The sequence below is a fragment of the Elaeis guineensis genome, chromosome 12 (genome assembly GCF_000442705.2).
Source record: "Elaeis guineensis isolate ETL-2024a chromosome 12, EG11, whole genome shotgun sequence".
Lineage (NCBI taxonomy): Eukaryota > Viridiplantae > Streptophyta > Magnoliopsida > Arecales > Arecaceae > Elaeis > Elaeis guineensis.
In genome coordinates, this window is record NC_026004.2 from 9,576,751 (window position 1) to 9,599,436 (window position 22,686).

General features: G+C 47.7%; 1 protein-coding gene across 2 annotated transcripts; it reads left to right on the plus strand.

The window, feature by feature from the left end:
* Positions 1 to 5,272: 5,272 nt before the first annotated feature.
* On the plus strand, positions 5,273 to 21,916 carry LOC105035496 (protein DJ-1 homolog D). Of its 2 annotated transcripts, XM_073246564.1 has the most exons (5): positions 5,273 to 5,446; positions 5,590 to 5,706; positions 16,987 to 17,427; positions 19,482 to 19,844; positions 21,569 to 21,916. In XM_073246564.1, exons 1-5 carry the CDS (start codon positions 5,390 to 5,392, stop codon positions 21,755 to 21,757), a joined length of 1,167 nt encoding a protein of 388 aa, XP_073102665.1. In that variant the 5' UTR covers positions 5,273 to 5,389; the 3' UTR covers positions 21,758 to 21,916. The 2 variants fall into 2 exon arrangements, with proteins under 2 accessions (XP_073102665.1, XP_073102666.1); XM_073246565.1 differs by lacking the exon at positions 16,987 to 17,427.
* The last annotated feature ends 770 nt before the right edge of the window (positions 21,917 to 22,686 follow it).

A 22,686-nucleotide genomic window follows, 5' to 3' on the forward strand; every position in this document is an offset into this window, starting at 1 on the left:
AGATTGGTATTAGTCTCTTAGAGATGATAAAAATTGTATGGAGATGTTAGCTTGTATGAAGATATGAAGTAGATTGATATCTATGTACACTCCATTCAATCATGGATCAAAGTCAAGGAGGGCAATCAACTGTAACCAAATTTTTCAGTACAACTGATAGGGGCCTACATGGGACAGAAGGTGTAACTGATAATGGAAGCTGACAATGAACAAGAAGAAGATGATAGGGAACAAGAAGATGATGAGGAACAAGAGGAAGAACAAGTGGCTGATAAGGATGATGAACAAGAAGAAGAAAGTAATACTGAAGAAGAAGAAAGTGAAAAAGATGATGAACAAGTGATTGATAAGGAACCTAAAATAGATTCAATAGATCAGTAGAAATATGATGATTATGGGATATATTTCATTGTAGAATCAAGTGAAGGTGAGGATCTATTTATGTAGAGGCTATGCAAAAGTTAAGTCCCTTCAGATGATCCTAACAGTGGGTCAGGTTGTCAGGTCAAGGAACAACGAGTATGAAATCTATTGCAGCTAAAAACAAAGGTAAAGAAGCAACGAAAGATGTATATGAAAATACTGGGAAAGAACTAAGTGATGGGTTGCACTCTCCCCCCTTTAGATGATGATACTTGTAGGCCTTTCGGAAGCATTGAATTTGATGCAAATACCATGGATGATCTCAGTTAAAAGTAGGATTATTGTTCAAGGATCTGTATCAATTCAGAGAAGTATTAAAAAATTATACTATCAAAGATGGTAGGAATATAGCATTTATCAAGAATGAGAAGATCAGAGTAACTGCTGAGTGCAAGTAGAGATGTGGGTGGAGACTTCATGCTTCTCAAGTTACTGAAGAGATGTCATTCTAGATTAAAACTTTTAAGGAAGCTCATAAATATAGAAGTTTTATGAACAAACAAGTCAAGGCATATGATTGAGCAAAAAATATATGGAGAACTTGAGATCTGATTCTGATTGAAAAATTAAAGCTTTCAAAGATCAAGTTAGGAGAGAGTATCATGTAGATGTCAGTAGTATATGATATATAGAGCAAAAAAGCAAGCTATGGAGGATGTACATGGAGATAACATGTAGCAATTCACTAAGATTTAGGATTATGTTGAGATATTAAAAAAGTATAACCCAAATAGCTGGATAAAGGTGGCTATCCTCAGGCCTAAGAGATCATTGCATCCTAGATTTCAAAAGATGTTCCTATGCTTAGAAGTACAGAAAGAGAGACTCCTATGAGGTTATAAGCCTTCATAAGTTTGGATGGATGCTTCATTAAGAATAAATTTGGTGGACAAATTCTAAGTGTAGTAGGAAAGATGGCAACAATAATTTCTTTCCCTTAGCATATGCAATTGTTGAAGGTGAGACAAGAAGCTCTTAGGAGTTTTTTCTAGAGTGCTTGATAGACTACACTGAACCAGTGGAGCAGCATGGATGGATGTTTATGTCAGATAGGCAAAAGGTATGTACTCAAATCTAGTATTTCATGGTTATTGCATGAATGTCTTACAATCTTCCTTGTTATATTGCACGGTTTAATAGAGGCCTTTGACAGGGTGGTTCCAAATGTAAATCAAAGAATTTGTATGCGACATATATATGCCAATTTTAGTGATAGAGGACATAGAGGTAATCTTTGAAAGATGATCTATGGATGGCAGCAAGTTCCTATATGGAGTTTGATTTTAACATAGCTATGGACAAGATGAAGATAAAATCAAAGGCAGCTTATGAGTATGTGGCTAACAAAAAAAAGAGACATAGGCATGACACACATTTAGCTCAAAATGTAAGATAGACCTAATTGTGAATAACCTCTCTGAGTCTTTCAACTTTTATATCTTGGAGGCAAGGGATTAGCTAATCCTTACGGTGGCCGAATGAATTAGAACTACTCTTATGCAAAGATTTTAGGTGAAACGAATGGGACCAAGAATATGTCATGTGAAATTACACCAAGTGCACAAAAGATGTTCGAACTTGAGAAAAAAGTAGCCAATATGTATTTGCCTACATATGCTGGAAATTTCATGTACCAAGTGAGTTGTTCCAATAAATTTTTTGTGTTGACTTGAACAAGTGGTCTTATGGGTGTTACAAATGAAAACTGATAGGGATTCCTTGTAAGCATACAATTGCTGCAATATATGCCTCAAAGATGAGTCCCGAGATGTACATTAGCCACTATTATAAGAAAGAGGCATATATAAAGGCTTATGAGCCGATGATATATCCTATTTTTAGTGAGGAACAGTAGGTGAAATAAATTTTGAATATCTTGATCCTCCTACAGTTAAGAAACAACCTGGACGGCCAAAAAAAAAGAAAAAAAAAGGTCTTGAAGAGTTTAGAAAAGAGGGTGGGGTGAGATTTAGGTACTATTCTGTAAGGTGCTCAAATTGTATGCAACCTGAGCACTATTACAAAACTTGTGAATAACCAAAGAGACCTGACTTGAAAATCAAAAAGAATAAGAAGAGGAAAGAGTGGGATGAAGATGTAACTTCATTTGTAAATTTATTTGTTCATTTATAATTTTATCTTGTTTATTTGTAAGTTCATATGTTCCATTATGCAAAAATGCAATGTGACAGGTTGTAGGTAGAAATATCACTTCTTCTAGCCCCACATATGTTGAAAATAACAAAGACTTCGGTATTGTCTATCACGTGAGGCCACATATGTTTGTGTATCATTCTCCTTACTATTTAGCAATGTCTTATAATCTTCTTTTGTTTTGTAGGAGCCTAGGAGGCAAAGGATTAAGAAGTATCCTACTAGAAGAGGTGGTCGCAGGAGGGATGGTAGTGCAGCTGTTCAAGGCTTTATACCAAGTCAAGATAGCTGTGTAGGTTTTCAAGAAGGAGCTGCACATGGTTCTCTAGAGAGACAGTGACTATGTATGGATGCCTCAGACTTCATATATTGTTTTGTATAAGCACTAGTAAATGTATCATGGTGATTGTAAATGTATCACTGACTGACTTGACTTTCAATGTTTCTGAGCCTGAGGTTTTGGTGATGAATGACTTGTTTTGTGACACAGGATTTTGTATTAAAGATCTTGTACTCCCCCTTCCATAAACTGATCTGGTAGCAGTTTGCTAAAATTCAGATTGGAGTAACTCATCAACAAAATACCGTGCAGAACTTGGTTTCTAAACAACATAAACATCATCCTAAAAAAGACAAGTAGACATCACATGAAGGAAATTTCAAAAAACATAAACCCAAAAAGAACACAAGCAGAACTTCACAAGAACTTGATTTCAAAGAAAATATATTTTCTGCATTGCAACTGATAACTTCATAGGAAGAAAATTTTACTCTTACAAGATGGGTTTTACATTGTTATGGTATATAGGTCTGACAAATACATGCATTTGGCTTATATCCTAAAAAAATTCGGACAAACATGACCGAACAAGATGCAACTACAAATCTGCTGCATCTTCCTCTCTCTCCCCTTAACTTAAATTAGTTTTTTAACTCAGCAACCTAATTTTCTAAGGCAAATTTCTCTCGTTCTGCCCTTTCGTTTTCAATCTGAAGCAGCCGCACGTTAACCTCCAACTTTTTATTTTTTTTCTCTGCAACTTATTGACTATCTTCAGTGCACGTCCAGTCCACTCAGAATCGTAGGAATAGTTGCAACCCCATTAAACTATAAAGAAAGTTAGAAATGAAGTTTAATAATAGAAAATCAAGTAAAATCAAAGTTAAATACATCGATCCCCTTACTTCATAGTTAGGACATTGCCAAAACCTCCTTGAATTTGCTACCGTCCAAGATATCTTTACCACGATTGGAAGATGGCAATGGCATTTCTTCAAGCCTGCACTGCCCTGGCCGGATGATTTCCCTTCTCAAGCTCCCGAACTAGAAAAACTCATAGTCTTGTGAGACAGGGACAGCGAGAGAGATAGAGAGCAAGAGTTTCCAAGGCAAGGTGATCAGGAGTGATTAAAAAAAAGGAGACCAAAAGACTAACAGAACGGAATCTTTACTTTTTTTTTTTTTTTGGCAAAAATTTTTGGCGTCTATTCAGATTTAGGTCCACGTCAGCTTCTCCGTCGTCGTTCGATTGCTATGTCAGATCAGAATTGCAACATAAATGCCAACGATGAGCACCGACCCCAATTGGAAAGTTCATTAGTTTTTTTTATTTTTTATCCTAATTATTCTATTCATAAAAAATATTAAATATATAAAAAATTATATATCATAAAATTAATATTTTTTTACTTATTTGGTCCTGTCTATTTAATCCTCCCGTCTGATTTTACTTACCCCATCTTTCTTGAAACGAATAAAGAGACAGATCATGTTTTTATGAACATTTATGGTCATGAATTTTTTTACTTTTAAACATATTTTTTATAAATATATAAATATTATGTTAAAAAATAATAATATTTAATTTATTTTTTAATATTAATTTCTATAATTATTTTTTGATAATAAAAAAAATAAAATACATGATGAACGGTCTTTAGGTGATTTTTTTCTTTTGATGGGATTGGGAGAGTTAAGTCGTAGATGTTGTGATGAATGACGCATCGTTTTAACAATATTTTATTAAATATAAAATTAATATTGATTGATTTTTTATATAAGAAATATTTATAAATCAATATAAAATATAAAAATATATGTTAATTATTTAAATAAATAATTATTTAATTTTTATATGGCAGCGGAAGAGATATAGTGGGCTATCAGTGCTATAGCCATATGATCTTGCTAGAAAAACGGAGGAGCACCACTGTAGGACCGCAATGGAAGAGACATGGCGGGCTACCATCTTCTAATCAGCCGACTATAGCCTGCTGATCTTTCTAAAGAGTGAGAGGAGCATCAAATCTGCCAATTAATATTTTGATTATTTTAATCCAACCTTTCAGATTATTTTAATGACCCACTGCGGTGCAAAAGACACACCGCAGAGGTTCCGAAGTTGCTTATCTCATGCACCGGCCACATGCCATTTGGAAATACTTCTTCTTCTTCTTTTTCCTTTTCTTTTTCTTTTTTTCTTTTTTTTTTTTTTGGATGATAATGCCATATGGGACGCTTATGCACACTCTCCAGACGCTTCGACAAGGTGCCACCATGCGACCCTATCGGAGCAACGGATCGCAAGGATCAGCTTCTCTCCCTTCCCTATCCTATATCGTGCTGAGCCACTGGAAGCCCGACACCTACTAAGCCTCCACTGAGACCCACACAAAATAAATCTCTCGGTCGCCTTCGTTTCCCGGAGGAGATAGGGCCTCCTCTCCCAGTATAAATAGGCTGCACTACTTGTTCTTGCTCTCCTCCGACTGGCACCTCTTGTTCTTGGGTTAACGAAGCAGAGGAAGAAAAATGGCAGCTCAGAAGAGGGTTCTTTTATTCTGCGGCGACTATGTAGAAGACTACGAGGTATTCCTGATCGCCGGTTAGGACAAGAGTTATTCATCGGTTATTCCAGTGTTATTTCCGTGGTTTCTTTGATCGGATTCCCTTCTCTGCGCATCAAACTATGGATGTTTATTCGAGGAATTGATTTATGTGAGGGTTCGCAGGTGATGGTGCCGTTCCAAGCGCTGCAAGCGTATGGAATCGCCGTGGATGCCGTTTGCCCTGGAAAGAAAGCCGGCGAGATTTGCCGCACCGCCGTTCATCAGGGTACCGGCCATCAGGTAACTGGGGACATGTTTCTGTCTTCTTATTACACCTAGAAATAATAGGAAAGACCCTAATAAGAAACAGCTACAGAAGGATATTTAGATTCTTACTATTTAGAGGGAATATTTAACTTCCTTGCTTGATTTTTATTAATTATTCCTGGTTTGCAGACATGTTGGGGGATACCCGCCGACCGACTGCCGGAGGGCCCGACCGACCGGAGGGCCCGACCGACTGCCGGAGGGCCCGACCGGCTGACGGCCTGACCGCCTCCGTTGGACGACTCCGACTGGCCGACAGACCGACCGATCGTCGGTCGGGGCGACCGACTGACGGATGCCATCAGCGGCTAACCACCGGCCGTCCAACGGCCCATCGCCGACTGGGGGTATGTCGGGCGTATCCATCCCGACCGACTGAACCTCGAGGTTATATGGCCGACTTACATGAAGCTCGCCGACCGATGGAGGGGCCCGACACCACTCGGCTGGCTACCGACTTTAGGTCGGTCGGCTCCTCCAACCACCGTACAGCCGCCAGACGTCGTCAGCTCTGACACGGACATGCGGCGCAGTTACCTAGGGGCATTGTCCCGCCGAGAGCCGGGTCAACCCTGGTGATTAGACGGCCACACGGCGACGCGACGTTTTCACGGCGGCTCTGACAGCCTACAGTGAGTTGACAGTTCCTCACTTGTCCGCGTCATTAATGACGGCGCCATACCTAGCTCCACTATATATACCGGGGAAGGCAACAGTGCAAAAGAAGGGATCCGCTCCGTCTCTCCCAAAAACGCAGGCTCGCTCCTCCCTCCCTCTCTCTCTCTCTCTCTCGAGCTCTCCGTCTATTTCACTGTTGCCCAGTCACCTCTCTGACTTGACCGTCGGAGGGTCCCCGCCGGAGCCGCCTCCGGTCAGTGCGGACTTCCTTTTGCAGGTGCACGCTTCCCGGCGATCGGGCGACAAGGCGATTGACCGCAACAGATTGGCGCGCCAGGTAGGGGAGCAGCATGACAAAGACAAGAGCTCAACGATCGAGAGTCACTGGGTCGGCCAGGCGCTCTTCCCGCCGGGAAGAAGCCTCCCCGCCCTCACCAGCGGCGGAGCCTAGCTCTCCGCGCCCTGCAGTGACCACGGGGGCCCAGATCGCGGCCATCGTACGGCAGATGACCGTACTGACCGACGCAGTCAAAAGCCTCCAGCAGCAACCGGCGGCCCGACCTATGCCTTCCAGGAGCAGCCGCCGACGGCCGCACCGAGCCCCGTCGCCTCTGTGCGAGCGCTCCCAACAGCGCTCCCACGGAGAGGAGGGACGACCACGGTGCGATGACCGACGGTCCCAGCGGCCCTCCCCTTCCCTGTTGGAACGGGCAAGGAAGGAGAAGCGGCCGCGCACACCGTCGGCCTCTCTTTCAGAATCTTCCGGAGGCTCCACCCCTGGGGTCTCCCAGCATCGACGTGCGGACGACTACGAGCGACGGTTCGAGGAAATCGACCGCCGACTCGCCCAATTGCAGGTGGACGGTCAGAAGTCTTCGAACGATGTCGACTTCCAGACCGCCCAACCTCTCTCCCGACTGGTCCTCGACGAACCGATTCCCAGTCGGTTCAAGATACCGCACGTGGAGCCATACGACGGCTCCACCGACCCAGTCGACCACCTCGAGAGCTACAAAGCTCTCATGACGATTCAAGTGGCAACCGACACTCTTTTCTGCATCGGCTTCCCCGCCACGCTCCGCAAGGCTGCCAGGGCTTGGTACTCCGGTCTTCGATCGGGCAGTATCCATTCCTTTGCGCAGCTCGAGCACTCGTTCGTGGCCCATTTCAGCACCAGCCAAAAGCCGCCGCGAACGTCGGACAGCCTCTTCTCCCTCAAGCAGGGAGAAAACGAGACACTCCGACACTTCGTGGCGCGATTCAACGCGGCCACGCTCGAGGTCCGGGGCCTCAACGAAGACATGGCTGTTTCGGCCATGAAGCGGGGTCTGAGGTCGTCCCGATTTACTTATTCTCTGGACAAGACCCTCCCCCGAACATATGCCGAGCTACTGGAGCGCGCATACAAGTATATGCGCGCGGACGAAGGAGCGTCCGACCGACGCTTGGCGGAGCCCAGGGGTCCGAAGGAGAAGCGGAGAAAAGGCCGGGAGCCCGCCGAACCAAGCAGGCCCCCGACCAGTAGTCGGCTTTCTCCACCCCGACAGATCCAAAAGTCACCCCGACGACAGACTCCGAGACCGGTGCGTCCCAGGTATGACTCCTACACTCCTCTCTCCGCTCCCCGTGCGCAGATCCTGATGGAGATCGAGGGAGAAGAATACCTGCGACGGCCTCCGCCTCTGAAGGCAAAGGACCTCGACCATCGGAAGTACTGCCGGTTCCATCGGAGCCACGGCCACGACACCGAGCGGTGCATCCAGTTGAAGGACGAGATCGAAAATCTCATCCGCCGGGGGTATCTCGGCAAATTCCGGAAGGGTCCGCCGACCCAACCGATTGCCGAACGACGCCCCCAGCCGACTGAAGAGGCACCGACTAACCAGCCGACGGCCGGAGTCATCAACATGATCTCCAAGCGGCTGGGACCGGGGACGTCAGCAGGGGGGAGCCGACGAAAAGGCCACGCCCGGACGACGTAATCACCTTCACAGAAGACGACGTTCGGGGCATCCAGACTCCCCATGACGATGCTGTTGTTGTGTCGGCGACAATAGCCAATTATGATGTAAAACGAATTTTTGTTGATAATGGAAGTTCGACAAATGTTTTGTTTTACTCGACCTTCTCCCGAATGCGACTGTCAACTGACCGACTTAGGAGGATCCCTGTGCCCCTGATCGGCTTTGCCGGAGACACCGTCACGACAGAGGGAGAAATTACCCTGCCCGTGACGGTCGGCATCGAACCACGGCAAAGCACGGTCTCCCTCACTTTCGCGGTCGCCCAAGTTCCTTCGGCCTACAACGCCATACTCGGACGACCCGGATTGAACGCCCTCAAGGCGATCGTCTCGACGTACCATCTCCTTGTTCGATTTCCGACCAAAAACGGAGTCGGGGAGATGCGCGGAGATCAACAGCTCGCTCGCCGATGCTTCCAAATCTCCGCTCAAAGCGACGGGACGAAGGATCCTCTGACAATCGACAAACTGGACCAAAGGGAGGAGGAAGAACGGGGTTCGCCCGCCGAGCAGCTCGAGGCAATCCCGATTGGAGAAAATCCCGACAGAAAAGTTTGGGTCGGGTCTCAATTGCCCGACACCGAACGTCATCGACTGGCGGAGCTGCTGACGGCCAATGCCGACATATTCGCTTGGTCGGCAGCAGATATGTCGGGCATCCCTCCAGAAACAATTACTCACCGACTCAACATCGACCCGACGATGAAGCCGGTGAGGCAGAAGAAAAGGTCCTTCGCCCCAGAAAGGCAGAAGGCCATCGACGAAGAAGTGGACAAGCTGCTCGAAGCGGGCTTCATTCGGGAATCTACGTATCCCGACTGGCTCGCCAATGTCATCATGGTCAAGAAAGCCAACGGGAAGTGGAGGATCTGCATCGACTATACCGATCTCAACCGAGCCTGCCCGAAGGATAGCTTCCCACTTCCGAAGATCGACCAGCTGGTGGATGCGACGTCCGGATTTCGACTGCTCAGCTTCATGGATGCCTTCGCCGGGTACAACCAGATCCGGATGGCGCCTGAGGACGAGGAGCACACCGCGTTCGTAACTCCCAAGGGCCTCTACTGTTATCGGGTGATGCCCTTTGGATTGAAGAACGCCGGCACCACCTACCAGCGACTCGTCAATAAGGTCTTTAAAGACCAGATCGGGCGTAACATGGAAGTGTACGTGGATGACATGCTGGTAAAGAGCACGCAGATCCCGGACCATGTTCAGGATCTCGAGGAGACCTTCTGCACCCTTCGACGACACCGAATGAAGCTCAATCCGACCAAATGTGCTTTCGGGGTGACCTCAGGGAAGTTCCTCGGATTCCTCGTTTCTCAGAGAGGGATCGAGGCCAACCCTGAGAAGATAAAGGCAATCCTCGACATGCGTCATCCGAACACCAAGAAGGAGGTCCAACAGCTGAACGGAAGAATCGTCGCTCTTAGCCGATTCATTTCCCGGTCGGCTGAAAGGTGCCTCCCGTTCTTCAAGACTCTGCGTCAGGCGAACGGCTTCTCTTGGTCGGATGAGTGCGAACAGGCCTTCGAAGACCTGAAAAGGTACTTGGCTTCCCTGCCGCTGCTCGTAAAGCCGCAAGTCGGGGAGACCTTGTATCTCTACTTGGCCACATCTTCCGAGGCGATCAGTTCGGTGCTTGTTCGGGAAAACGAGTGCCGGACTCATCAGCCCGTCTACTACACCAACAAAGTGCTCCACGGTGCCGAAGCCAGATACTCGGAGACTGAAAAGATGATTTTCGCCCTGACCGTCTCCGCGCAACGGCTTCGACCATACTTCCAGGCCCACGCCATCGTGGTACTCACCAACCAGCCCCTGAGGGCCATACTGCGCCGACCCGACACATCCGGACGACTCGCTAAGTGGGCGATGAAGCTTAGCGAGTTCGACATTCAGTACCGGCCAAGGCCTGCCTTGAAGGCCCAGGTCTTGGTCGACTTCATCGCCGAATGCCCGACGACCGACCGAGGGTCGGGAGCTGAAGGCCCGGGACGAGATTCGGTCTCTGAGCCAGACCCGATCTCCACCTGGGTACTCCACATCGACGGAGCCTCCAACGCTCAGGGAAGCGGGGCCGGGCTCCTGCTCACGAATTCGGATGGGGTAGTCACCGAATACGCCCTCCGGTTCGACTTCAAGGCCTCCAACAATCAAGCCGAATACGAGGCACTCCTCGCGGGCTTGAGGATGGCGAAGGAGCTGGGCATCGACAGCCTCCGGGCATTCTCCGACTCTCAGCTGATCGTGGGGCAGGTCAAGGGCGACTTCGAGGCGCGAGATCCGACCATGGTCAAGTATCTTCAGAAGGTGAAGGACCTCGTGGCACGCCTCGAGTATTTCGAGATCTCCCACATCCCCAGGACGGAGAATGCCCGCGCCGATGCTCTCTCCAGATTGGCAACGTCGGCCTATGACTCTTTGGGTCGGACGTTCGTCGAAAATCTCCAGCAGCCGAGCATCGATCGGGTCGAAGAGGTGCAGCAGCTAACGTCCGAACCAAGTTGGATGGACCCGATCGTCCAGTACCTGACCGACGGGACCAGTCCCGAAGATCCCGCGGAGGCCAAGCGACTCCGGTGGTCGGCGTCGCAATATGTGATCATGGACGGCCGACTCTACAAAAGGTCGTTCTCCCTTCCTCTGCTCAGGTGCTTGGGGCCAACCGACGCCGACTACGCTCTCCGAGAGGTTCACGAAGGAATTTGTGGGAATCACTTGGGGGGCAAGTCTTTAGCCTTCAAGGTCTTGCGACAAGGCTACTACTGGCCGACTATGAAGAAGGATGCGGCAGAGTTGGTCCGAAGGTGCGAGCCATGCCAAAAGTATGCCAATATTCAGCACCGACCGGCCAGCCAAATCGCTCCCATTGTCGCTCCGTGGCCCTTCGCTCAGTGGGGAGTCGATATTCTCGGCCCATTCCCACCGGCGTCGGGCCAGAGGAAGTTCATCGTTGTCGCCATCGACTACTTCACGAAGTGGGTCGAAGCCGAACCCTTGGCGCAGATCACCGAGCGGAAGATGGAGGACTTCATCCAAAAGTCCGTCATCTTCAGGTTCGGATTGCCACACACCATCATCACCGATAACGGACGGCAATTCGACAACCAAGACTTCAGAGACTTCTGCGCCAGGTTCCACATCCGCCACCGACTAACTTCAGTCGGGCACCCACAGTCCAACGGTGAGGTTGAGGTGACCAACCGAACCTTGCTCCATGGACTCAAGACCCGACTGAACGAAGCCAAAGGTCTCTGGGTCGACGAGCTGGGCTCCGTTCTGTGGGCTTACCGAACGACCCCCCGCGTCCCGACTGGGGAGTCGCCGTTCAGCTTGGCCTACGGGATGGAGGCGATGATCCCGCTCGAGATCGGCCTACCCTCTTCAAGGGTCGAGCAGTACCAAGAGCCAGACAACTCCGAGAGTCGGAGGGCCGACCTAGACCTCCTCCCCGAGCTGCGAGACGAGGCTCAAATTCGAATGGCCTCGTACCAACAGAGGGTCGCCCAGTACTATAACGCCAAGGTCAGACCAAAGCTCTTCAGGCCTGGCGACCTAGTCTTGAGGAAGGCAGAAGTGTCGAAGCCCTTGGACTAAGGGAAGCTGGCTCCCAACTGGGAAGGACCCTACAAGGTTGCAGACACCTTCGGGCCGAGAGCCTATCGGCTGGAGACTCTTGAGGGGAAACCCATTCCCCGAACTTGGAACGCCGACAATTTGAAGCTGTATTATCAGTGAATTTTGTAACTCCATTGTCGGAATACAAGTTCAGTTTGAAAAATCAGAGTTCTAACTCTTCGACTAGCAATCGGCGCTCAGCCCCGACGTATCGACGTGGACCTGGCACCGACGATACACCGGGCCCTTACACGGACCGATGCATCTACAATGACGGGAGTCAACACTCCTTCGACGACTCGTCGGACCTTCACAAGGGCCGACGGACTTACAAACGGGAGTCGACACTCCTTCGACGACTCGTCGGACCTTCACAAGGGCCGACGGACTCTTATGAACGGAAGTTACACTTCTTCGACTTTCGGCAACACATCCGCCCAAAGGTCGATGCAGCTGTTGCGACGGGAGTTCATACTCCTACGGTCGAATTTTCGGGCAGAATCCATCGGCCGACAGGCCGATCGGGCCCCGACCGAAGAAAGGCTAAAAGCCCACGCGACTATTGTCGCGACTTCCGACCAGGCTACGGCCGGTCGAGGGATATTCGGCTTACCACCGTCTATCACACGACGCGACCTTAGTCGCACCCACTACTTGCCGACCGACTTTCGGCCGGCTGAACGACATTCGGCTTGCTACCATCTGTCGGAGGATACAGGACCCGACGCAGGAGAGTGGGGACCCGACTTACTATCGTTCCCCGACATTGCGACGCAAATGACCGACTAAACGCATCTACGGAAGTCCGACTCCCTAACCTTTACCAGGTTCGGTCGGCTCCCGACTCAACAGATGGACCCGACTGACAACTTCGACTACCCGAAGCCGACCTAAAGTCGGGACGCATTCTACCTTCGGGGCTGCACAAATTGTCGAAGTCCTATCGACTTACGTAAGTTGGCGACTTGCTTAAGTTAGTGACTAAGGTTCCACATCGCAGCAATGGTCGGCATTACAAACAAGAAGGAAAAGAAGAAAATTTCATTCATTGATGAAAGGAAATTACAAAGTCAGGGTCGAAGCCCGATTACATGTATTTTCAAAAAGAAACAAAAAGGGAAGACGGTCGGCTGGGCCGATCATTCGTCCTAGTCGATCTCTTCAACCGACGGAGGATCGGGAATGATCGGCGTCTCGACCGTGAGCAGCGCTGGGTCAACGGCAGAAGGATGTCCTTCAGTCGGCAAAGGAGCTTCGGTCGGCACCTGCTCCGGGACAGCTTCCTCCGCTAGGATGACGCCTCCCGACGGCTGGTCGGCTTCTTCTTCGGCTCCTTCCTCTTCGGCTTTTTCCTCGGCGAACGGCGGGATGACGCGGCTGACGTCCACCTCCGGGTACAAGGCATGGACGGCGTCCCGACCATCCTCGAACCCGACCCGGTATGAGGCGAAGCCCGACTCGAGCATCTCCTCCCGGTATCGGTCGGAGGCCCGGAAGTCCTCCACCGCCCGATCGGCCGACTCCCTCGCCGACCTTGCCTCCTCCTCAGCACGGGCAAGCTCCTGCCTCGCCGACTCCGCCTCGGCCTTAGCCATTTCGGCGTCGACCTGGGCGATGGACAACTCCTCTTCGGCTTCCGCAAGTTTCTCCAGGCCAGCCCGAAGTTGCTCGCGTTCACCTTGGAGTTCGGCGGTGGCACCATCCCGTTCACGGCGAAGGCGACGTACGGCCCGACCTTTGTGCTTGGCCTCCTTTTTGGCCTACCGGAGTTCGGACCCAAGTCGGGAGACCTCGTCAACCAACTTGGCCTCCCGGTCGGCCGATTGCTGAAGTTGGTCGGCCAGCATTGCCCTCTCAGCCTCGGCCGCCGCCGACTTTTCCTTGAAGGCTGCCCGAGCGTCGCCGAACCTTCGGTATCCGGCCTCCAGTTCGGACATTGTGAAGATCAGCTGCCGGCGGAAGGAAGCTTCGTCAGAATCGCATGATAAACAAAAATTCCTAAGAAAAATTTCGAAGGAAGAGAGGACCCGAAGCTTACCTCGACCATCGTCGGGTAGAACCGAGACAACATCTCGGTCACCTGCCGAGTTCGCAGCAACCCCACGTCGGTTGGGAGGAGGATTCCTTGGCACAACCTCCTCGCAAGATCGTGGTCGGCCAACGCCGACGCACCCTCGGGGTAGTAGGCGCTTGGAGGCATCGACCGGCCCCCCGACCTATCCTCTTCCGTGGGCTCCATCGGGGACTTCCCCCGATCAGCTGCCCCGACCGATGGGACTGGCAGCGACGGGACGCTGGAATTTGACCCGGCGCCTCCCGTTGCGCCAACGGACGCCGCCGGACGATGTTCGGTTTCCCGAACGTCATCTGGCTCCACCCGCATAGGCGAAGACACCGATACTCCTTCGGCCGCCTCCTCAGTCGGCCTCTCCTCGACTTGGACCGTCGGAGCCGCAAGAGCTATGACCGGCTCTGACTGGTCGGTTGCCGACGACTCGACGATCGGCGGGGCTGGGGTTGGCTTCTTTGCAGGACGCGAAGGGCCGGCCCCCGATGCTGGCCTCTTCCTCTTGGCGAACTGCCGAATCTCGGCATCCGTCGACCTCATCCTCGGTGGTGTCCCTGCAATACCGACAAGAGAGTTAAAGGCTGGACCAAAAGCCGACCAAAAAATGAACAAAAAGAAAAGCCGGAGGATCGGGCGATACCTATTCAGGGGACCAGACTTAAGCCGGCGTCATAGAGAGCTTGTTCGGTAACAAGCTCCCTCTGCTTCGGTACCGACATGTCCTTCAGTCGGTGGAAGTCCTCCCGGTCGTCCGCATCCACCCGACTGTTGTCGTTGGCCTCTGTTCGGGGTATACCCCAACGAGAAGGAAAGCCCCAGGAAGAAGAGGAGGAAACAAAGAAAAACTGGTTCTTCCATCCGTGAATGGACGATGGAAGACCAGTTATGAAAGCAAGACCCTTCCGGGGGTTGAAGAGCCACCACCCTCGGGCTTTAGGGTGGGGTCGGAGCACAAAGAAGGCCCGGAAGAGTGAAACGCGGGGGTTGGTCGGCAAGAGCTGACACAACAGCGCGAAAGAAATGATTAACCGAACAGAGTTCGGTGCCAGTTGCGCCGGACAGAGTCCGTAGTAATCAAGTAGATTCCGGACGAACTCCGGAATCGGAAGTCGAAGACCCGCGCGAAGGTCTTCAACGTACAGCGCCAGATCGCCAGGCGGAGGGTTGTTGACCCGACCGCCGGCCCCTGGAGCGGAGAGCCGAAACTGCTCCGGGATGCGATAGTTTTCCCGAAGCTGATCGACGTTCGGCCCCGAAAGCGAGGAGGCCTCATCTTCCGGAGCCGATCGGGAGTCGTCGGTCGGATTCCCCGACCGAGCTCCCTGAGTCGGTTTCCTGGTCATTATGCAGGGACCGAAAGAGAAGAAAGAGAAGAAAGGAAGGAAGAAGGAGAAGGAGGGACCACGAACCGGATGGACCCTCCGCAAGCGAAGAAGAGCTCTGCCCGCGACGACTGAAAAATCGCCCGGACAGAGTTTCCCCAGCGAAATGTTGCAAATGTGGGTCAGGGTCCGGGAGGTCCTATATATATAGGGTCGACCGACGGCCGAGATCCTTCCGCGCCGACCGAAGACCTGCAGATGCGCGACGCATGGCGCCCACCGATTGGCGGAGGATTCGGCGCGCCCCGCCCCGGGACGGCCGCACCGCCCGCATTAAATGCCGGAGGGGGCGCCGGCCAACCACCTTGACACGCGGCATGCGGGGCGCAGTCCTGCATTCACGCGCCCGCGCCGGTTCGCGTTCCCGATGGGACGCCTGACAGCGGCCCTCTCTCCCGCGATCGGCGCCGAATATCCGATCGACTGACGCCGTATCATCCGGCGCCCGATCTTCTGACACCGACGTAACGACTGACGACGACAAGACGTGGCGTCTGACACCTGACGCCGACGTGACTTCTGAAATCGACTAGACGTCCGGATCGCCAGGCATTCATGAGGCGTCTGACATCGGATCATCCGGCAGTACGGTCGGATCTACACATGCGATAAATCCACTCCCAGTCGTCCGGGATTGCTGCCCGAATGGAAGCCTCGGCCAGCTCACCACCCGACTTAGGAGTGGAGGGGGGCAACTGTTGGGGGATACCCGCCGACCGACTGCCGGAGGGCCCGACCGACCGGAGGGCCCGACCGACTGCCGGAGGGCCCGACCGACTGCCGGAGGGCCCGACCGCCCGACCGGCTGACGGCCTGACCGCCTCCGTTGGACGACTCCGACTGGCCGACAGACCGACCGATCGTCGGTCGGGGCGACCGACTGACGGATGCCATCAGCGGCTAACCACCGGCCGTCCAACGGCCCATCGCCGACTGGGGGTATGTCGGGCGTATCTATCCCGACCGACTGAACCTCGAGGTTATATGGCCGACTTACATGAAGCTCGCCGACCGATGGAGGGGCCCCGACACCACTCGGCTGGCTACCGACTTTAGGTCGGTCGGCTCCTCCAACCACCGTACAGCCGCCAGACGTCGTCAGCTCTGACACGGACATGCGGCGCAGTTACCTAGGGGCATTGTCCCGTCGAGAGCCGGGTCAACCCTGGTGATTAGACGGCCACACGGCGACGCGACGTTTTCACAGCGGCTCTGACAGCCTACAGTGAGTTGACAGTTCCTCACTTGTCCGCGTCATTAATGGCGGCGCCATACCTAGCTCCATTATATATACCGGGGAAGGCAACAGTGCAAAAGAAGGGATCCGCTCCGTCTCTCCCAAAAACGCAGGCTCGCTCCTCCCTCCCTCTCTCTCTCTCTCTCTCGAGCTCTCCGTCTATATTTCACTGTTGCCCAGTCACCTCTCTGACTTGACCGTCGGAGGGTCCCCGCCGGAGCCGCCTCCGGTCAGTGCGGACTTCCTTTTGCAGGTGCACGCTTCCCGGCGATCGGGCGACGAGGCGATTGGCCGCAACAAGACATATTCGGAATCAAGAGGTCATAACTTCACGCTTAATGCAACATTTGATGAGATCGATGTGAGCAAATATGATGGGTTGGTAATACCAGGAGGCCGGGCGCCGGAGTATCTTGCGATGAATGAATTGGTTTTGGATGTTGTATCGAAGTTTTCTGACACTGGAAAAGCAATTGCTTCGATTTGCCACGGACAGCTGATTTTGGCGGCTGCTGGATTGGTGAAAGGCCGGAAGTGCACCGCTTATCCCCCTGTAAAGCCAGTTCTCATTGCTGCCGGCGGTGACTGGGTGGAGCCGGAGACGATGGCGACATGCATCGCTGATGGTAAACTTATAACAGGAGCAACATATGAAGGGCATCCTGAATTTATCAGCCTTTTTGTCAAAGCACTGGGAGGCACCATAACAGGCGCAGATAAAAAGATTTTGCTCCTCTGTGGGGTACGCAAACAACATGATTTCTTGTAAACTTGCATCATCTGTGATTAAAAAAAAAAAAAATGTTTCTTTTGTTCCGTAGAATTCTTTTTCTGTTTTTAGATGGCTGTTCACCAGACTATGTTATGGGCATTTATCGAACCTTTAAATGTTTTGTCAATGTAGCTTTAATATGACTTGATTAATTAGTTGTTTATTCCAAGAAGCAGCGTATATCTAAGTAGAAATGACAAAATTAGACCTGCTTATTTTGTGATGATTAGCTATGCTAGCATGACTGTTCTACCTGTGAGTCAGTGAGTGCATAATTTGTGCCACCACATCCTTTTTTCCTTGTTCACAAAAGTTGTAGTAGGACAATTATATAGATGTAGATTTGTTGCAAAGTAAGGATTGTGACATAGAATACTGTTAGATAATTAGATCCAGAGATGATGAGATCCGGGTAAAAAATGTTGACATGGTATTTGAGTCTGCAATCAGCATACTAAATTTTTTATTTCCTCTGAATTATTTATTGTGATCCTCTTGCCATCCTTCAGTTTCAGAGTTACATATTTACATTTTGTTGCCGAGTCGGTTGAATGCCATTTGTTCAAATATTTCTATCATTTATAAAAATATCTAACTTTATAGAGTCATGCAGCCTCTTGAGGTTGGAGGTCCTTGCTGAAATAATTACCAAGAAGATGACCAAGAAGATGTCCTGTTTGTCAATGGAGATAGTCAATTTGTTAGGACATCATTTTACAAACTTAATGGGTTAACTGAAGTTCTCCAACTTCAGTACAAACCTGGGCCTTTCTAAAACCTGTCACCCCAAAACAGCATTTGATGACTTCAAACACCACTAGTGTATAACTTTTCATTGGAATGCACAGCATTTTTTAATTATAGTGAATTACAGGAAAATAACATCAGAATTCTGAACCATTTTAACTAAAGTGAACATTCAGCTTTCTCGCCAGACTATGTTTGCCATGATATCCACAATCGAACAAAAGAATATGTTGATAGTTTGCTGGTTCAGTCTTTATCATCTTTTCATTGCTTGAAAGCTTTTTTTTTTTTTTATCATACATCTTTTAGATACAGAGGCTAGAATATTTTCAACCTATTATGCTGATGCATCTCATTGTACTTCATATCAGATATTATCACTTGCATGCATATCTATGATTTTACCCCTATCATCGAAGGAACTTGCCTTTCTTTGCTTGAATAGTGGTGGCTTCATCTGATCATTTTATTGAAAACCTTATATTTCATCTTTTGGCTTGTGTATGTGGCCAGGAATTTTGCTGTTGAGAGATTGTTTAGAGCTCTAGCTATTACTCATCTCGAGTTCATGTTAGGCCCGTATAGTTTCAAACTAGCCATTCACAATCTTCATTATTATTATGGGATCCTCTTTATTCGTTATGAAGTTTAATCTTTTGGATATGCAATTTTTAGTCCCGTAGCATATCCTAATTCCTATGGAGCAGTCAGATTCAGACTTACGATAGTGTATATTTTCTTTTGCAATTGTTGCCAAATTTTTAAATCAATCTTCATTCTCATGTTCTAGTCCTCAATTTTGCTTGCTTTCCACATTAAGGGGACTCATTGGAGTGACAGCGTGACTTATTATCGGATTTACATTAGTGCAATTGGCTAGGAGAGCCCATCTGGTAGGTCGAGGCTCATGGCTACTAGCTAGGGGGTCGGTTGCAGGACAAGTGGAAAAGTCAGTGGAATCACAATTCTGCCCTTGGATTTATACAATTATAGTAGTTTTAAATTTCCTGATGGGTACTAAAGATGAAAGATATAATTTATTTATCATTTGACACAGTGTATCAGCATTCTTGTAGAGATGGAAAACTTCATGTAGTTCCATACTTGTAGAACATGTTGGAACCAGTAAATAAGATGAGTACTGACTTTTATGAATTTTTAAAAGACTACAAGACTTCTATGAACACTTTGCCTTGTCATCCCTTTGTTCATTTGAGCTTTTCATGTTTTTAAGCCACTTTTGCCTATAGAGACAGCTCTTATACGAAATGTGGCAGGATTACATGGAGGATTATGAGGTAATGGTTCCATTTCAATCACTCCAATCTCTTGGTTGTATGGTTGATGCAGTCTGCCCCAACAAAGGTGCTGGTGAAAAGTGTCCAACAGCCATCCATGACTTTGAGGGTGACCAGACTTACAGTGAAAAGCCAGGCCATGACTTCACCCTTACAGCATCTTTTGAAGGTTTGGATGCTTCGAGCTATGATGCACTAGTTATACCTGGAGGGCGTGCCCCAGAGTACCTTGCACTAAATGATAAAGTTATCGCATTGGTGAAGGAGTTTATGGCTAATGGAAAGCCAGTTGCATCGATTTGCCATGGACAGCAGATCTTATCAGCTGCTGGAGTTCTTAAGGTGAATGTTAAGTAATTCCATGAATGATACTTTTATCATGCAGTGCTTCTCTATATATTTTCATTTATCTTGATGATTAAAATCAGGGCCAAGAGCAAAGTACTCTAATTGTGACAATGAAAAAGAGAAGATAGTAATAAGCTACCCAAGAGCCTAGGTAGTAGTATGCTTAAGGCCCTACTGGCACAAAGTGATTTAGAAAAATTCTTTTTTCACGATGGTGATCGGTCATGGTATCCACGGCATTACATCTTTTTTGGCCAAATCCTGATTTCATTTAGCTTCTCCTAGTTGTCAAGCCTATTCGACTTGACTCTTTTCCTTGCCGCCTGTCCTCTCACGTCATTTCATTCTTCTTCTGTAACACCAGATCAGTCCGACTTCATTTTAAAGGGCTTGATTTGTTACATCATTTTATACTTCATCATAATTCATATGCATCACTATATAAGAAATTGTGTTCACATGGTCTTGCAACAGTTAAACACCAAATCCCTTTAAACACTAAACAATTAAATCCCCTACTTTCAGAACTTGTCTAGTTTAGGTACCATATCGACACTTAAACAGACTCTTAATTAAACCTGAGAATCCAGGAACCAAAGCAAATCAATTAGAAGTCAATTTGCACCATATTGATTTCTTTTCACTTCATGGATAACATTATAGAGTTGCATTGATTTGCTGAACATGCCAATTTGTATCTCCTAGAAGGGAAACCTTCACTTTTACCTTTCTTCTAATTAAATGTTCTCCTTAAGTCAGTGATTGGCGGGTGATATTTTCTCAGCTGCCTTGTCTAAAGATTCTTTCTTCCGGATTCATTGGTAGGGCAACCAGAGTACCTGAAAGGTGACACTTCATTGCTGAGCATTTTTGGGAAATCCCCAATCGCTGAGCATTTTTTTCTACCATCCTGCACATGATGACGAATCCTGTGTTCTTAATAAATGTTGTCTTTAGAACTTATATTTCTTTAGCTGAAATAAGAGAATATGGAGTGGATGTTTTTACTACTTTTTAATGGTTCTTTATGAATGACCTTTCCAGTCAAAAATCTTAGAATTCAGTGTACAGATAATCTTATGTTATTAATATTAGGATTAAGGTTTGCACTAACAAGCTTCAACTTCTTTAACTCAGATCTTAACTTTCATAAGTGAAAATTCATGAATGGTCATTAGTTTGCCATTTAGGTAAGTCCTTAATCATGGATAAGTCCAATCATGATACTTGAGATCCTATGTAGGTCATTCTTGTACAAGTCATTTGCAAGTAAGCCCCAGATAACTGGGAAATGATTTCCAGCTGAGTTGGACTCTGAAAATCACTGCGTGTTGTGATGTATCACTAGATCTATCATACAATGTAAATGTTGTCGATCCATTATGCTTGAACAGGAACTCCTTTAACTGTGCATTTGCTGTATACTAAACCTGACATCCATTACATAATCTCATTTGTCAGTTTTGTGGTGTCTCAATCTCTGCAAAGAATCCTCTCCAATGAGATGCGTTCATTGTCTTGAGAAGCAATGGTTGCATTCTCTTTCATGAGATAAATATATTATCTACATGTAGATCTGTGCAAAGGTTTTTGTCCCGTCTGTTGTTTTCATGCTAATCCATGCCAAACATCACACTCATGCTTTGGACAAATGGGAACACATGCTCTTCTGTTTATTTAAAAAGATTATAATAGTCGTTGTACCTACGTTGTTGCAGGGGAAAAAATGCACAGCATACCCTGCTGTGAAGCTTAATGTGGTGCTGGCAGGAGCAACATGGTTGGAGCCCGAGCCCATAGATCGTTGCTTTACCGATGGCAATTTAGTGACCGGCGCTGCTTGGCCTGGGCACCCAGAGTTCATATCTCAGCTTATGGCTTTGCTTGGTATCAAGGTTACATTCTAATGCACGAGCCTGTTACTATATCTATCTGTACAAATGAGACTCGGATCCCTCTTGAGTAGCTTCTAAAAGTAATGTCCATGTATCTACGTAACTCTGCATGCAGTGAGTGATCTTGCTTTTATTTCCAGGAAGTTCAGAATGTAGTTCTGTTTCTGTGAAGTACCAGTTGCCTCTGTCAAGCCAATGTCCGTTTATGCCGATGTAATGCCCGTTTTGATTGTTGTTTCTGCTTTTTGCTTCTCGTTTCATTGAGTTCACTATGTTAGTCTTTTGTGAAATTAGCAGAACAGTTGGACATATTTAAGCATATAATTGCGGAATCAAGAATCATTTTGTGGCTAAACAATTTATTACCTTTTTTTCATTTATAATTGTCTCTAATAAGGAAAAAGTGTTTATTCTTAATCATTGGATTTTTTTTCTTTATTTTTATTTTTTATTATAAGAAGCTGTTGTTTGATCCATCATCCGTACCTTACATCTACAGACTTGAAAAGGCAACCTATCAACGGACTGGAGCCCTTTTCTTAAATAATATAAAAAAAAAATTTAATTATCAAAATAATTTAAGTTTTAACTGATTTACCGGATTGATGCAAAAATGATAAAATGTCATTTTGAATGGCGTTTTATCATGCCACGTCATCCTCCCATTTCTCCCCATTTTTCACGTGGACTAGGTGAGGAAAAAAAAAAGAAATAAAAATATTTCTTTATATAAATTAAAATTAAAATTTTTATTTCTTTATATTCAAAATTATAATTTTTATTTTTTCTAATTTCTTTCTCAATTTTTTTATGGTATTCTTTATTTTTTAAAATTTTTAATATTTTTTTTAGATATTTTTTTACATATTTTTTTTAAAAAATTAATTTTAAATGAAGAAAATAATTTAAATTTATTTTTTATTTTAATTAAAATTTGAATT

Excerpts from the sequence above, each read along its gene's own strand:
- LOC105035496 (XM_073246564.1), top strand. The coding sequence starts at position 5,390 with ATGGCAGCTCAGAAGAGGGTTCTTTTATTCTGCGGCGACTATGTAGAA. Across the intron at positions 5,707-16,986 it reads ATCAGGGTACCGGCCATCAG|ACATATTCGGAATCAAGAGG; the intron begins GTAACTGGGGAC and ends GGCCGCAACAAG. Across the intron at positions 17,428-19,481 it reads AGATTTTGCTCCTCTGTGGG|GATTACATGGAGGATTATGA; the intron begins GTACGCAAACAA and ends GAAATGTGGCAG.